The sequence below is a fragment of the Abrus precatorius genome, unplaced genomic scaffold, assembly GCF_003935025.1.
Source record: "Abrus precatorius isolate BTA unplaced genomic scaffold, Abrus_2018 Scaffold6, whole genome shotgun sequence".
NCBI lineage: Eukaryota > Viridiplantae > Streptophyta > Magnoliopsida > Fabales > Fabaceae > Abrus > Abrus precatorius.
In genome coordinates, this window is record NW_020874406.1 from 13391725 (window position 1) to 13408487 (window position 16763).

A 16763-nucleotide genomic window follows, 5' to 3' on the forward strand; every position below is an offset into this window, starting at 1 on the left:
TTTCACTTTCTAATATAATTTTGTTATACTTTTAAATCAAAAATTATTTATTAGCTACTAATACTTTAGAGTATTGATTAAAAATACCTTTCTTAAAAGAAAAATAGTACTATTAAGTTAATTCTCTTACGTGGCTGATGGTGCGACATAAAGGGTGGAAAACTCTTACAAATTCTGTAGGTTTAGGGATCGAATCATATCGTGTACAGAAATAAGTACATGAACTTAAATACAAACGGGGTATAAGAATACAATACTAGTATATATTTACCCATATTTACTTATAAATAGTTATTGTTTAAGATATTGTGTAAAGATTAAGAGAGTTGTTATATATTTTTAATTTGAAGGAAAATAAGTTTAATTTTGCTATATATTACCTTCCGATTTTATTAATTAGTGATCGTTTTATTCAATAATGATAAGATTAAGGTTAAAAGTAGTTAATATTTTATGATATTTTCTTATTCTAAATAGTAAATACCCTAAGCATATTGATGAACAAGACTGATTATATAAAATCAAAATTAAAATGAATAAAAATTATAACAAAAGAATCTTATTTAAAATATAAGCATTAAATCACTTTAGTTATGGCTAAAAGTCTAAAACCAAATGAACACCCAAGTCCAGTATCGAAAGGGACAGAATGGTTCTTTGAGACCTTAGACTCTTGAGGAAAGCAATTGCCCACGTCCTCTAATCCTGATATCATGATTCCAAGTTACTAATATTTTGAAGTAGGTCGCAGGCAGCTGTACTAATCATGCTTCAAACTCAATGATTCTATATGGACGAAAACACAAAACAGAAAAGATTCTCTTGTTTGATTCCTAGCTATCCATTACCCATCCCACTTATTACTTACCGAATCTTATTAGACTATAAAAATGGAAGTTGACCTTTAATCACCTTATAAGTGTCAAAACAAGGTTGGCAATATCGAAGCATAAAATGGTTCAAATGAAACGATAAGGGACTAGTTTTGACGTGCGTACCAAATTCTTGGTTTTTCTTCTCTAAAATGCACCAACCAAAACTCGTTCACGAATCCCTGTCGTCTTTGGCCAACTATTGGACAGAATGGACCATATTCTAAATATCCAAGAGGTCAAGGCGGGTAGAAATTAAATTGTTATTTGAAAATACTATATATGTCCTCTAAAGGGGCATCTTTAATTTATTTTTTTGGCTGACTCAACAATCATCCGAGAGAACGTTTCATCACAAGTAAATGAGTAAAGTACAAGAAAATTGAAACTAGCTGAAAGAGCCAGAAAAACAAAAGGATGAAGATGGAAAGGAGTTAAATGATAGGATGCTGCACAAAAATGTCACGACACAGGTTCGTGAAACACCGATTTGTTTTTAAGTTATATAAAGTTCATGTTTAAGATGTTCAATATAATTAAAATGTATGTTTAAATTAATTTTAATTATAAAAATTTATATTGGAATATATACAGCAAGGGAGGAATTAAAAATGAATAATTGTCCGTCACTTTTTCTCCCTTCTATTTGCTCTTAACATGTTATTCGCCAACGAACTTTTTTTTTCAAATGGGCAACAAACTAATCTAATAATTGAGTATGCACACGATCCTTTGAGGCCTGTTAGGAAGCAAATCCCATTAGGCCCGTATAGTATTGCGAGATTATGAATTGACTGAGGGTGGGAAATGTGTTGTTCAAATTGAATGGACCAAGCCCAACCCAATGAAAAAGCTGAATTACTCCGTTACCCTACGCGATATTCCAATTTCCAAGTTTGTAACGGATAATGCAGAAATTGATAGAGAGTTTGTGAAGAGTGGGGGAGGCCTCCCTTGAAGAGTGAAAAAGTTGAATCTCATGGCCACACTCAGCTTTGGCATCGCTACGACAAGCGTGAGAGCCGCGGGCGCAGGTGGTGGTAGAAGAAGAAGCAACTGGAGAATTGGTAGAGCCAGGATTGTGTGTATTGGATGGGTAACTACTAAATAAACTTGACTAATTACTTGTCTTGGAAGTTGGAACTTATTTTGAGAAATTGTTTTGCGAAGGAAGGACCCAGAAGGCGTCCTTGGGCCACCCCAAACCGGGCACCTCGCTAGGATTGAGTTCAAGAGGCGCCTTGAGAGAGACGCAGAGGCCCGCGAAGCCTTCGAGCGTCAAGTCCGTGAAGAGAAGGAGCGTCGTCAAGCCCTTCGACAAGTATTTCTCTCTATCTCAATCCCCCTTTTCCTTATTTATTTGTTGGATTATTCATTCGTATTTTCCTTTTTTTGTTGACTTAGTCCCGTGATGTTCCCGATACTCCTCAAGACCTCATTGAATACTTCCTTGACACCGAAGCTCAAGAGATTGAATTTGAGATTGCGCGAATGAGACCGCGGCACGTATTTTTGAACCTTTGTTTCCTAATTCACTTTAATTTAACTCAACCGCTCACTGTTTTCTCATAATTCACTCTTGTCTTGTGCAGATTGGATGAGGAATTCTTTTCACAACTGAAATTCGAGTTAGGACAGCTTCGATTTGCTGTTACCAAAACACAGGTTCCTAGCCTTGGAATTTGGATACTTATGTTGGTGTTGCACGAACCATGCTCATCTTACAATGATGTTTTCTGCAGGCCACGGAGGACAGATTGATTGAGCTGGAGGCTCTAGAGAAAGCCTTACAAGAAGGAATAGGTTTGTTAGAAATTAGAATCCTTATCCTAAAGAATAAAAATAGAAACACTGTGTGTGTACAACTTGCTCACTAAGAGCTCCTATCTTCTGATACAGAAGCCTATGATAAGATGCAAGTTGAACTCGTAAAAGCCAAGGCAAGCCTAACCAAAATCTTGACATCCAAGGATGTGAAAGCCACTGTATGTCATTCATGTTCATTACTCCTTTTAAGTTTGTTGATTTTATTCAGATTATGCTCCCACTCATAATTTACCTCCGATGCAGTTGCTGGAGATGGTTGAAAAGAATGAGATTAATAGATCTTTGTTGGCACTTCTCGATGAAAACATAGCTAATGCACATAGGGGCAACCAGGTAATAGCATATAGCAATTTGGAATGTGCTTTAATCTGATTAGCAGCACCCATGTCGTGGAACTGTCAATTTTCAGCCAATATATAACTGTTCACTAGTTGACTAGGCTGTAACCAATAATTCAGGACACTTCTTACAACATTTTCGCGCAACAGGACTAGAAAAATAAAAGCTCTGATGGGGCATCAATTTACCTAGGGTTGTAGGAACACGATTTGTTGTTGGATAATGAACCATAACACGGGAACCTGTGGTGTTGAGATTGGTGCTTGCCTTCTGCCTCGTGTCATGACTTATTACATGTTATTTTCCTTGTTGCAGAAACAGGTTGCAGAATACATGGAGAAGCTCCGCGGGGCTGTTCTCAAGTACATTACAGTTTAGTACTTACAATTATAGTATAGTTTTTCCCCCTACTTTACTATTATTGACATTAGTGAAAATTTGTGCTGTCGATAATTGTATCAAATAAACACTAAAAAAATGAGATATTTTGGTTGGCACATCGCTCCACTGTGAAACGAAAATGTTAGTAAAACGAAACGAAAATGCTGTTATAAAACATTATGTATACACGTGTAACAGTATACTATTTGCCAATTAGATTGCCACCATGACATTTCCTTCTGCTCCGTAATTTTCTTCTTCTTTTTCAATTTTTTTTTTGTTATTTTTCCTTTTTAGTCATTTTTTTTTCTTTTTAGTAATCACTGACATTACACATCTTATATATAAATAAATAAGAGCTTATAAAAATTAAAACAATCCTTACCTTATGAGATAACTTTTGAGGATGAATTTATCTTTTCTCTTTTTCTTCTTGGTGTTCTTTTCTTTCTTTTTTGAAATTCTTCTTCTTATTAGTGTTACTTTTCAATTCTCTGTTCTAGGCAATTCTTTTTCTTTTCCTTTTTGGTAACTCTTTTTCTCTTTTTTTTCTTCTTCATACTACTTCATTTTCTGTCTTGCTGATTCTTCATCTTCATTTTAGTAAATCTTTTTTCGTGGTATCTTTTTTTTAATTCTTTTTTTGGTTCTTGGTGTTCCTTTTTTTCTCTTGATAATTCTCTTTCTTCTTAGTATTCTTTTTTCCTCTTCGCAATACTTCTGTTTCCTCCTTTTTGTAATTCTTTTAGTTGAAAATTTGATTTTAAAATCATAATATATATTCTTGTTAAGAATTGTTTAGTTTGATTCTGCGCAACCTTGAAGGATGGATGAACGAAGAGTATTCTGTGTCAATAAAGTGGGCACACTGGCAAATTTTATCGTTAATATGGAATTTAACGCTTAAAAATGGAAACTTGTGTTGCTATTCTCAAAAGTACAGGTTTAGATAAATTAGTAACGAAAGTGATAAATAAACTATTAGTTAACGTTACTAAAAACGAAAATGCTGATATAAAGCATTAAGTATACGTGTAATAGTATTTTATTTGCCAATTAGATTTCCACACTGACATCTCCTCAAGAAGGCATATTATGCTTTTATTTTTAACATTTTAAAATTTCCTGCTGGGTTATAACCTTTATAAAACTCGAGCTAAAACATTGAAAAAATAAAGTACTCCTCTGTTTACATGAAAGAACATATTTGTTCCAAAAAGAACTTATTATATTGCTGTTGGAGCTAGCATACCGAATATTTGCATAGCACAAAGGGTATAGATCTCTAAAGTATGTGCACTTGGTTTAATATCAAAGTTTATATATATATATATATTGTTAAAAGAAATTTTCATTTTGACCACTTATTAACTGTTAAAAATTATTTTATCACTAGCCGGCTAGGAGGATACAAAAAAAAGAAAAGGAGCTGACATATATGTAGGAAATATAAAACACACATGCATCGATTTATATTAGAGCAAGTAAATTTTACACTTCAATTATTGAATAAGTTTTTGCGGGATAATTTAATCCAAATCTACTGTTAAGAGTGGAGTGCACATAATTTAGGACGACCAAAACATATTTCATGGAATAATAAAAAGAAATTGGACATTCCACCCCTTATATAAACAAACGAACCATATAACAGAATACATGATTTGGTAGACATGGCAGGTAAAGTGGGATTCTCTTTACTTCTTCTGATGAACCTTGTCATTCACATGGCTACCACAGCACAATCTTCCATCACCAGACATCCCGATCCTAACCCATCAAACTTCATCAAGTCCTCATGCAGGTCCACGCGCTACCCTGTTTTGTGCGTGCAATCGCTTTTGGGGTACGCAACTTTGATTCGCCGAAGCGATCGACAACTAGCCATGACCGCTTTGTCAGTGAGCATATCCAAGACCCGATCCTCAGCTTCGTTCGTTAGGAAGATGTCCAAAGGAAGGGGCATGAAGCACAGACAGTACATAGCCGTTCAAGACTGCATAGAGAACATAGCTGATAGTGTGGACCGTCTTAAGCAATCTGTGAGGGAGTTAGGGCGAACACGTGAGGCCGCTGGAGATGACTTCACGTGGCACGTGAACAACGTGCAGACATGGGTTAGTGCTGCCCTCACTGACGACAACACGTGTCTTGATGGTTTTTCTGGTTCTGGAATGAATGGAAAGGTGAAGGGTGCCATCATGGACAGGGTTGTCCATGTTGCTCAAGTCACCAGCAATGCACTCGCTTTGGTTAATCGCTTTGCCTCAAGACATAGAACTACCTCTCCTTAAATCTTAGCTTCAGCCAATCGTTTTTGTTCGAATGTTTTTCCTATGTTTGCTGTTGGAATTTGGAAAAGCCCCTCTTCTATACTATGTTTTTATTTGGTCTTTGTTGGTTTCTCTGTAGTTTATGTTGTATACTAAAATCAGCATCTAAGTGCGTCTGTGTCGTTTTTGTGATAGGGGGTTTTGTATATATGGTGCATCTAAGAAGTTCTTATTCTGAAGAATACAATTCCTTTCTGTCTATTTAGGTTACACTAAGTAGTTTAATCTTTTACGATGTTAAATTCTTTTACGTAATATTTATATAACTTGCAATTGGGAGGACCTTGAATTTAAATTGGTGATCATAAACAATAAATAAGGTTATGTCACTAGATAACCCCGAATTGCCAAATTAATCTTCGAGGTCCACTCTAATGTTTGTTGTGATTATGGTTTAATGGTTACCCGTGATATCTTCACATTCTCTTAGAGCCAAACGATGCAGGTTTGCTTGGGAAGTGGAAAATTTTCAATTACGTGGAAATGGAATTAGCGTGTCTATACAAACAGACATTAATCAAAACCCGTTATGATTTGATTTAAGTGCTTTGGTGATTATGGGGTTAGTTAGTTACCAAATGATTTGTTTTTAATATTATTGACCTAATTATTTTCGTTGTATGAATAAAGGACCAACAATATGTCAAACTGTGAAGGCGAAAGAAAAGGATGAGTTTGGAATTCAATTTGTAAAAGTTAAAGCTGCATGAGGCGGATAAGCATGAACTAATCGAGGTGATTATTGTGTTCTAATCGAGCTCAACTTCCTAGAAAACAATAATAAATAAGGTCCACTTGCATGATAGTAATTTGCAAGTAGACGGCGATTGAAACAACCTACCAAGAGTTTATCTAGATTTAAAAAAACAACTTCTAATATTTATAATTTTTAAACTAATCTTAATGAATTCTTCAATAATTCAAATTTATAAAAGTAAGTTTAGTTTTTTTAATAAATTTAATAGTCAAAATTATAATATAAATATAAATTCTCGCGTAATAAAATTTATTTAATAAATGCGTTATTACATTATTTGTATAAAATCTCCTAAACTGAACCGTGATACTGTCGAAGTAAATATTTTACTCTATTTCTTCCAAAAGGAAAAGAAACGACAAAAGAATTGAAAGGAAAGTAAAATATAAGAAACGGAAAACCTTTTAAGAGCCGACATAATATGTCATGAAAGTAGAGGAGATTAAATTTAAACAACAATTATTATATTATAATTCAATTTAATTAAATATTTAGTCTCTACAAAATTTGTATAATTTGTATTCAGTGTATAAAATATTTTATTAGAATAATCTTAGTTTTTCACAAACTATCATTATTAATTTCTCTAATTTACATAGTTCATTGAGAAGTATATGATTGAAACACATTAACCAAAAAGACTAAAAATAATAATTTATAAAAAAAATAAAAATTATATCTTAACAAAATATTTTATAGAGATTAAATTTAAATTGTATAACTTTTGTTAGAACGAAATATTTAATTGAGCTTTTTTATATTTACATTTGTTTATATTTATTTTTTGTTTTTTAATTATATCTCTTGCTTTTTACTTTTATTTGTTATCTTTCTTTCTTTCTTTTAACCTTTTTCTTTTATACTTATTTAGTGGATATGAAATTATTATTTTCCTTTAATTAAAGCTAAAACTGTGTAAAACCACATAGAATAACATCCATTACTTCTCTTTAGTTAGGGGACCCAACATGGCTTTGCCGAACAGCCCTTTTCCTTTCTGGGCGACATTTAGTCAATGAGGATTGACTGGACATACACCGCTCGATCGTTGATTGATATCATACGCATTGAAAAGGATATTCCAAACTTTTAACGAATATATAGAATATATTAACGATACCATATCAAATTGGTATTTGCTACGAGACTTCCTGTGTATGTGAAACGAATGAACCAAACAAATATCAGTGGCACCATCTTTTTGGTAAAAAATAAAAATAAAAATATTGTTATCCCTAACTTCTGGTAAAAAAAAAAAAAAAAAGTTCTACTGAAGTTGTAAATACGTAATAAATATTTTTTAAAATATAATTTTAAAAAATAACCACTACTTTTTAAAACCTTATGAAAGATATATAAATGCATTTCTAATAAAAAATATTTATATGATTATATTTACTCTTTAATAAATGTTCTTAAAATGCTATTTTCATTTAAAAGACCCAAACAAATGTGAGGGCAGCTAAAAAGTGGCATCCCTCGGCTAGGCATACACTATTCCAAAAGCATCCCAAATAGGAACAAACGTCGATCTTTGAATTTAGAACCCCTTAAATTAGTAATTAACTGATATGAAAAGGAAAGACATACAAACTCTAGCAAAACCCACCACAATTTTATATAGGATTGAATAATTTCACTTTTGTGGAAGAACCATTCCCCTCCCCTCCCCCCCAAGCAATCATCCTACACGATAGAGTTTCCAAGTCATGAACATTTTCATTCTCGCAAATAAATGACAACCAGATCTCCAAATTTAAGCGAGACCAAACACGCACTAAAACTACTCTGACAATAATTCATTTCCCACGGATTACGTTATGCCGTATGCATTTCTTCGTTAGAATTTGAAAACTATTTACTGCCTATTTAAACATCAAAAGATTGAACTCAGATTCCTAACCACTCTTAATTGTCAAAGAGAAGGTATCAAGATATTTCAACGTCAGCAGTTGATGTTCTAATCTGCCACACTACATGAGTTTCAACTGGTTGAACTCATTTGCAAAACGATTCAGGTTACAGAAATCATTCCCCACAGCCCAATTCACTGGATCCACTTCCGAAATAGCTGAGAACAGGCGGGTTGGGTCATGTTTGACCCAAAAATTGGGTTCGAATTCTAAAAACTGGAAAACCCTAAACCGCTATATTACACTGGCCACTGGTCGCCCAACGATTCAGGGACATAATCCCAATAATAAAAGACGGATTTCGTAAAAGGACTAAAAAAACATTTAAACATTAGTAATGGTACGCACGCACATGAAGCAAATGCAATGCACCTCACTGAAATTATACGAATTCACTAAAACAAAATGAAAGTAAAACAACTCAAAATTTCCCAACATTTTTCCCAATCAAACCTATTTAAATAACAAAGTCATACTGCAAAATACAATTGTCAATTGCCTTTCAACATGAACAACACCTTCCATCAAATTTATTTCATCTGGACAATTCCAGCACTGATCAGCTTTTGGATCTTGTTCATCACCATTGGATTCTTTGTGTGTTCCTGCGCAGCCTTCGGATTTTCTTGAAAATCAATCAATACCTGCATATACAGTTGTACACACCCAACTACAATAAGTACATCACAATCTTATACACCACCATAATACACAGCAGGATTCAATCAAGAAAGGAACAAACCTGTCTCATAACAGGGTCTTGAAGGATGTTTTGGATCTCTGGATCCTGCATTGCCTTAGCCTGCAAGATTACAAAAGTTAAAAATACAGAATAAATAAACAAGTAAAAATATAATTTTTAACTGCAACGATTTTGACATTAAATACTTCAAAGTATAACATTATGCCATATACCTGTCTCTCCTTCAATTCCTCAGGACTTAAATCTCCTCGGCTAGCCTTGTTAATTTGTTGTATACATCTGATATGGACGTTAGATGATTAGGTACACATTATTGCATTCAAATATAAGAACTGAAACGCACATTGCAGGAATGTAAACCAATATCATACCTTCCCATGCCATCAAGCAACTCCTGGTTGTTAGGGTCATGTTTCAAACCTTCCCTGTATGTTTCCAAAGCTTTGTCATATTCTTTCATGAAAAACTGAACCGCACCTTTCCTAGTATAACCCTTTACAAAGGTTGGATCAAGTTCAATGCACTTCTCTGCATCCTTTAAACCTTCAGGCATTGCCCCCAATTTAGTGTAGCATGCTGCTCTGTTACTATAAGCCTGAAAGCATTGGAGTATTTACACAGATTAAGACCAGCATTTGTCACTAACCACGAGGACTATCACCTCAATTGAACAAGTATTATTACCCTAGGATCTTTGGGATTTCTTCGTATAGATTCTGTGTAATGCTTCACAGCCTCAGGATACTGCTGCTCCTTAAAGAATTCGTTTCCTGCATGTCAACATTTTCAGTGATACATATAGACAAATAAAAAGAGGAAGATAGAATCCAAAAGTTGAAGTAGTTCTTTCAAATGAGAAATGATGCTTGGAGAAAATGATGAACACACAAAGTCAAAACTAGGTCATACCTTTTTCTCTCTCTTCATCAGCCAATTTTGGATCAAAATATTCTTCTTGTTCTAGTTCTTTCTTAGCTTTTTCGGCTTCATTAAGTTTCTTCAAAGTGTCAGGGTTGCGGTGCTCAGTAAGTGCTTTTTGGAAAGTCTCAATGGCAGAATCATAATCCTTTGAGCACTTTGCCATTTTTAGCAAGGCTGTTCCTTTCCTTGTCAAAGCTCTTGCTATCATTTTAAAATCTGATCGCAGTTCTCTTCCTCTTTCAACAGCGTTGTCACAATCTCTTATGCATTCCTCATACTGAAAAAACAAGTCCAGGAACATTTGTCAGAATGCATAATGCAGGGAAGAAGAGTCACTTTGCTTGACTAAAAACATATACTCGCTAGTTATATTGATTTGACTTCCTAGTTTTATGTATCAAATACATGCTATAAAAAGAACCTATTTAAACACTCACTGAGGCACTGGCACAGTTATGACAACCATGGATAAATTTGACTAAATTCCTTGTCCAGCAAACAAGATTCAGCAACAAAACTACTGTAATGTTAATGGCATGTTTAATGTGAAAGTTTATCCTTTGTCTTTCCCTTAAACCCATCATACTAAAAATACAACAACAAAAGCTTTATCTAACTATGAGAGGTTAACTATAAGAATCACACATCATTGGTCGCGGTAAAAAAACCCATTATACTATCCATAGTCTAACAAAAAATTAATGCATCATTAGTCACAAAACACTTGGGCAGTGTTTGACTGTTGAGTACACCAAAATATAACCTTATAGATCTCAAAATCCCAGTGCTCTTGAAACTTTATGGTAAAGTTGTTAAAAGGCTTAATGAACTCAGGCATGTTAGATTCCACATTTTTCTTCAACATCGACGACATTGAACAAAAATAAGTTGGTGGGTTCACATCCTTGACTGGGATATTGAATGAACATGGCTTGACTAGACGGTTTACCCAAAGAGAAAGGGAATATTTGGAAGTGCTTCTATAGAACATATTTTGACTAATCATGTAAGTCCTTCAGCAAGTGTTTGATTAAGCAATTGAAAATGGTTTATGATTTTATCATAAATTTTTTTTTTTTAATTTACTTCAATTAAGTTTTGTGATGAAAATTATCAAGATAAGGATCTAAGTAGGTAGTTGATCCATATTTGCACAAAACTACTCTTATTTGTGGTAGCTCATTCTCCCCAGTTCCCATACAAGTGTCATTAGTTGGGTTAACAATATTTTTGGTCGCTGTTATATTCATTTTAGACTCTATATCTACATCAGCTTTCAATTTATTTCACCGATTTGAGAATATGAATACCAAATTAGTGTCATATATCACAAGGAACTGTATTTTTCAGTATTTTCCAATTTAATCCCTATACATCATGGTAGTTCTATATGCAACAGCAAAAATTGACAAGACAAGATGTTGAAAACAATTAAGTATATAGTCATTCGGGAATCGAATATTGAAATAGTGTTTTGCACAAGTTCTTTTCAGCATATTTGAGGAAGCCTCAGAACAAAGCTCAACAAGATAAACTCATGAGATAATATCAATCTTCACAGTTCCCATACAACAAGCAATAAGTTAAGTTAATATGCATTTTTCTATCATTCTACCTACATTTATTTTAAAATTAGTCCCTATATAAAAAAGCTGGCAAATCAGATATGAGGGTATATAAAACAAATAACACTATAAAACCTGTAATAATTTCCTTAAATGCACTGATATAAATTAAATAAGAGAAATTAAAAAAAAAACAAAAAAAAACCAGAAAAGCATATATACCTTTCCCATTTCCAAGTAAACAGCAGCGCGGTTTGTGAGGAAGGATATATCCTCATCATCCAACTCCAAAGCCTTCGAGTAATGTTGAATTGCGGTGTCAAAATCCTTCTTCTTGTACGCTGCATTGCCCGCCTCCTTTTCCTTCTGAGCCTCAGCTTTCCTCTGCTTGGAGTCCCTCTCCTCCTCCGTCAATTCCATGGGCTCAGGCTTGGGCTCAGGCTCGGGCTCGGGCTCGGGCTGCTTCGGTGGCTCGGCCTCAGCGGCTCTCTTTCTCTCGGAGGGAGAAGGGGACGGCGAATCGGGCATATCAGTGTCATCGTTGGGAGTTCGAATCTTGACGTTAAGCAAAACCCCTATGGCTTGCATGACTCTTTGATCCTTCAAGTGGAGGTTGAGATTGTTAGGATCTCTCTGAATATCCTGCATCATTTTCACGAAATCGGGTTGTTGAAGGTAGGCCCTAGTGGTAGGGTCAGCGGTGAGCCTGGCCCACATCTCAGGCCCAGAGAAAGCGTCGCCAAAGGGATTAACCGAGGAGGAGCGGGGCCTGGAAGCGGCTGCGGCCATGGCCTTTTGAGCATCGGCTAAACCTGACTTGAGGGGTTCATTATTTGGGTCAATTTCGAGACCCTTTTTGTAAGCTGAAACGGCGTCATCGTATTGGGCCAAGCCGAGATGAGCAGCGCCAAGACGGCTATAGCCCTTGGACCAGTCGGGTTTCAGTTCGACGGTCTTTTTGGCATCGGCTAAGGCGTCAGTGTATTTCTGAAGGGAAGCGTATGCTGCGGATCGGTTTGAATAGAGGACGTGGTTGGAGGGGGATAAGGCGATTGCATCTGAGAAGTGGCGGATCGCGGCGTCGAAGTCGCCGGAAGAGAAAGCTGCGTTGCCTTTGGCTTTAGCTTCGTCCGCCATAGAATATGAGATTGGAGAGTGGTTGGGGTTTGGGAGAAGGAAGGGAGAAGGAAAGGCTTATAGGAGGGAGAGAGAGACTAGAGAGTTCTGGGGTACGGGTTCTGGAATGTTCTGCCAGCATCATTCCTTGTTTCGAAACCAGACGAAGGATAAACCCTTTTTTTTTTTTTTCCTGCCCCTACCTTGTGCAATTCTTGTTTTCCTTTTTTCTTTTTTTACACCAAGTTTTTGTAGTTTTTATAATTACTATATTTTAAAGTAAATTAAAATTATTTGAAAAATGTATAATTTACTTACATAAATTTTTTTAAATATGAATAATTGATTTAATAAAAAAAATTAATCATTTGGAATTATAAATAATTAGCATTTGAAAACCAAAAATTAAAGACAACTATTTATAATTAATACAAAATTCAATAAATATTGAATAATAATAAGATTATGTGTTAATATAAAGAGAGATGTCATTGCTTTCATAAGTATAAATTTCATTTTTATATAAAGAATAATTAACTTCTATGTTAGAAAGTTAAAAGAAGATGAGAAAAAAAAGTTTGAGTGAAATTAAATGGATAATTAATTTAAATATGGAATTTAAGTTATATAATTACATTAATGTGAAATTTATGATATAATTATGTAAATTTTATTTTAAAAATTATCTTCATCACTAACAACTTTTTGTAATCATAAGTACAATTTGTCACAAATAGTACAAATGTGCTAGGTAGTGAAAAATTGCTATTGCTGAATTTTGCTTTTCTAATAAAGAATCTTTGCTATAGTAAAATTTTTGTAAGCAATGAAAGGATAAAGTATTGAAGCACCTTGTATAGGAATGTGCAAGATCACCCATAATTTCACATTTCAATGCAAATATACACACAATAAAGATAATAAATGAAAATGATACATGGACAAATGGCCAAATGAGGCATGGACTAAGGTATATTTTAGTGAATGGCCAAAGGTTTATAACATATGTAACAATAACTATGAAGTCTTTAACTCAAAGATTATAAATGTAAGGTCGAAGCCAATATTAATAATGCTGAAAAAAATCAAATATTATATCATGATAACAATTAGTATAAATAGGTTAAAGTTAGCTACTTATAGGTGTCATTTGCCTCCTATACAGCAAAGTAGGCTAGAGAAATTAAAACGACAAAGTATTAAGTGGGCACCAATATGGTCATGTAAACATAATCATATATACAAATCATTTTGAACTCTACAACATGACATTTGTCTAAACTAAACTTGCAATATAGGTGATGATAATACTCATAAATTGGAAGTGCAATATTAGCCAACTAATGTTGTTGTTAACTTGGGAACTCATACTTGCACTTGTAAATTTTGTTAATTGGTGATGATAATGGTCATAAATTTGAAGTGCAATATTCATCAACTAAGGTTGTTGTTAACTTGAGAACTCATACTTGCACTTATAAATTTTGACAATTAACAGGTTTGTTAAATCTATATAATGGCTAATGTGTTAAATATAAATAAATATGCACAATTTATCATGTTTAATATATTTTTTTGGCTGTTTTTATAGGCACGCCTTACATGCATGCTATTGCTGAAATAACATATAAAAATGAGAGACCAGAAGACTATTGTCATTAATGGTTAACAATGGAAGCATGACATGTAACTTATGAATATCATGTTCAACCATTACAAGGCCAAGAATTTTGAGAGAAAAGTTAACATATTTCATCACTACGACCAAATGTTAAGAGAACTATAGGTAGACCTAAGAAGTAAAGGAGAAAAAAATGAACAAGAAAAGGAAACATCTGATAATCCAATAAAACAAACTGAAAAGAAAATTGTCACAATTTAAGTGTTCATGGTGTGGAGGCCTAAACCACAACAAACAGACTTACCCTATACTAAAAAAGTAAAGAATAGAAGACTCTCAAGCCAAAAACAACAACTCAACACAACTGCTCTCCATTGTACTTGCAGAAGAAAGCCCAATACATCAATCTTCCACTTTACCTGTAGAAGAAGACCCAACAGATGTTATAGCAGAAAACTAGCAAGGTAGAATTAGGCCTAAACTAACCATTAGGAAAAGGTCATTTGTTACAAATATTTCCACATCACCTCTGTAAAGTCCACCACCATCTTCACCTAATGAAAAAGGAAATGACTCTGCAAAGACTCAACAATTCATGCCAACACCTAAACTAAAGACTTAACAATGAGTTGTTATGAATATTTTACTTTTTTATTATTTTGGATGTATCAAGGGTGTATTACGTATAAGTTGTTTTATTTGGACAAGTTGTTATATTTTAAGTTCCACCAACTTAATACAGTAAAGTTTTGGGTTTTATTCAATTATTATGTTTTAAGCTATTATATCAGAAAAAACTAAAAATATAAACTAGAAAAGGGTTATAAACAATAACTAAATTATTCTTTATTAATTAAAGCAAAATACATCATTCTCTTACAACAAAGTATATGTCAATACACATCAAAATGCATAACAATTGTACAAAGAACTTTAATTTCCTAATTTCAGCTTCTAAAACATGTAATCTTTGTAGTCAAATTCTTCCTTCATTCTGCATCCACAACTGTTGCACTTGTAAGGAGATAGGTTACTTAAGAGGTTGCTAGATTAGCAACATTAAAACTATCCTCTATACTAGTATTGTTATCAGTCTATGCTAAATAATTACAATACTCACCAACCTACACCATATTTAAAACTATCCTCCACACTAGTATTGTTATCAGTCTATGCTAAATAATCACCAACCTACACCATGTTTAAAACTATCCTCCACACTAGTATTGTTATCAGTCTATGCTAAATAATTACAATACTCACCAACCTACATCATGTATAAGAAGTTATTTAATTTTTCAGAAATGACAATTGAACACAACACTAAAACAACTTTGTTTACCATATATTTAGGACATCTAAAGAATAATCTTCTAAGATTAGCTTCTATTTGTGAGATTTTAACAATTGCTCTCAACCCACAATAGCAAGTCTTGTCATTTTATCTCTTATTTTGTTGTAATGATGACCTTCAAGATGAACTCATAAAAGGGCTTCTATTACTATTAATAGTCATTTAAAGCGTTGAAAACCTAAATAGTAAAAGAAAGGAAGGAACCCTAACAATAGAAGGAAGAAACTGCAATAGTGAAGAGAAAAGTTCTTACAGTGAAAGAAACTAGAGCCACAAAGGTAATAGAAAGGGACTACAATGTTTGGGCAACTGAGGCACATCTTTTTTTATTTCCTAAAATGACGTCGTAGATATCAACTAAGCCATCACACGTGACACTTAACATGACATGTCAATATTCTATTATTATTTAGTAACAGTGTATGAGTTTAGGAACTAAAATGTCTAATGAAGATGAAAATTAAGGACTAATGTGACATTTATAATATTTCAGAGACTAAATGTCCAATGCTAAGTATTTTATTGACCAAAATGAGAGTTTAGTCTCATAAAAAATATTGTAGTTTAAAAATTTGTTCAATATAGTTTCAAATGTAACCATGGATTTAGAGAAGCACATTTTAAAACTAGTACAAGCTAACTATGTAAGAGCTTGTTTGTTTTCTCTTTTTAAATATTATTTTTTATTTTTAAAAATAAAAAACAGAAAAAGATTATTTGTCAATGTAAGTTTAAAAAATAAAATTTGAAAATAATTTTTATTTTCAGTTTTAAAATTGAAAAACATAATTAGTATTTATGTGTTTTTGTTTTTATTTTTCTATTTCTCTTTCTAAAAATAGTAAAAATTTAACTAAAAATAGTTTTAAAAACTAAATTATCAAACAATTTTTTTAAATTTCTTTTTCTAAAAATAGTTTTATAAAACTGCGAGAAGTCCACTTATACAGAATTTTTAAGGTTTTTAAACCCTATAAAAGAGATATTTTAGACATCTTGTTTGACACCATGTACATCTTATTTTTTACTCTCTAATACGCATTTCATCTCGTTTCTCTTAT

General features: G+C 33.3%; 3 protein-coding genes across 5 annotated transcripts; 2 read left to right on the forward strand and 1 right to left on the reverse strand.

The window, feature by feature from the left end:
* Nucleotides 1–1727: 1727 nt before the first annotated feature.
* Nucleotides 1728–3666, forward strand: LOC113868727. 3 transcript variants are annotated; one of them, XM_027504569.1, is made up of 8 exons: nt 1728–1968; nt 2047–2193; nt 2277–2374; nt 2465–2537; nt 2615–2675; nt 2772–2857; nt 2943–3032; nt 3354–3666. In XM_027504569.1, the coding sequence occupies exons 1-8, from the start codon at nt 1852–1854 to the stop codon at nt 3414–3416; spliced, it is 735 nt and encodes a 244-aa protein (XP_027360370.1). In that variant the 5' UTR covers nt 1728–1851; the 3' UTR covers nt 3417–3666. The 3 variants fall into 3 exon arrangements, with proteins under 3 accessions (XP_027360370.1, XP_027360372.1, XP_027360371.1); XM_027504571.1 differs by having other exon boundaries at nt 1753–1953; nt 3354–3664; XM_027504570.1 differs by having other exon boundaries at nt 1786–1968; nt 3360–3528.
* A 1423-nt stretch (nt 3667–5089) lies between these two features.
* Nucleotides 5090–5898, forward strand: LOC113868728 (21 kDa protein-like). The gene has a single exon (XM_027504572.1). It carries the CDS (start codon nt 5093–5095, stop codon nt 5711–5713), a length of 621 nt encoding a protein of 206 aa, XP_027360373.1. The 5' UTR covers nt 5090–5092; the 3' UTR covers nt 5714–5898.
* Nucleotides 5899–8290: 2392 nt separating this feature from the next.
* Nucleotides 8291–12936, reverse strand: LOC113868532 (hsp70-Hsp90 organizing protein 1-like). Its single transcript, XM_027504183.1, has 7 exons — nt 11834–12936; nt 10035–10323; nt 9810–9895; nt 9497–9720; nt 9338–9404; nt 9165–9224; nt 8291–9066 (listed from the first exon to the last, which is right to left on the reverse strand). Exons 1-7 carry the CDS (start codon nt 12746–12748, stop codon nt 8953–8955), a joined length of 1755 nt encoding a protein of 584 aa, XP_027359984.1. The 5' UTR covers nt 12749–12936; the 3' UTR covers nt 8291–8952.
* Nucleotides 12937–16763: the final 3827 nt, after the last annotated feature.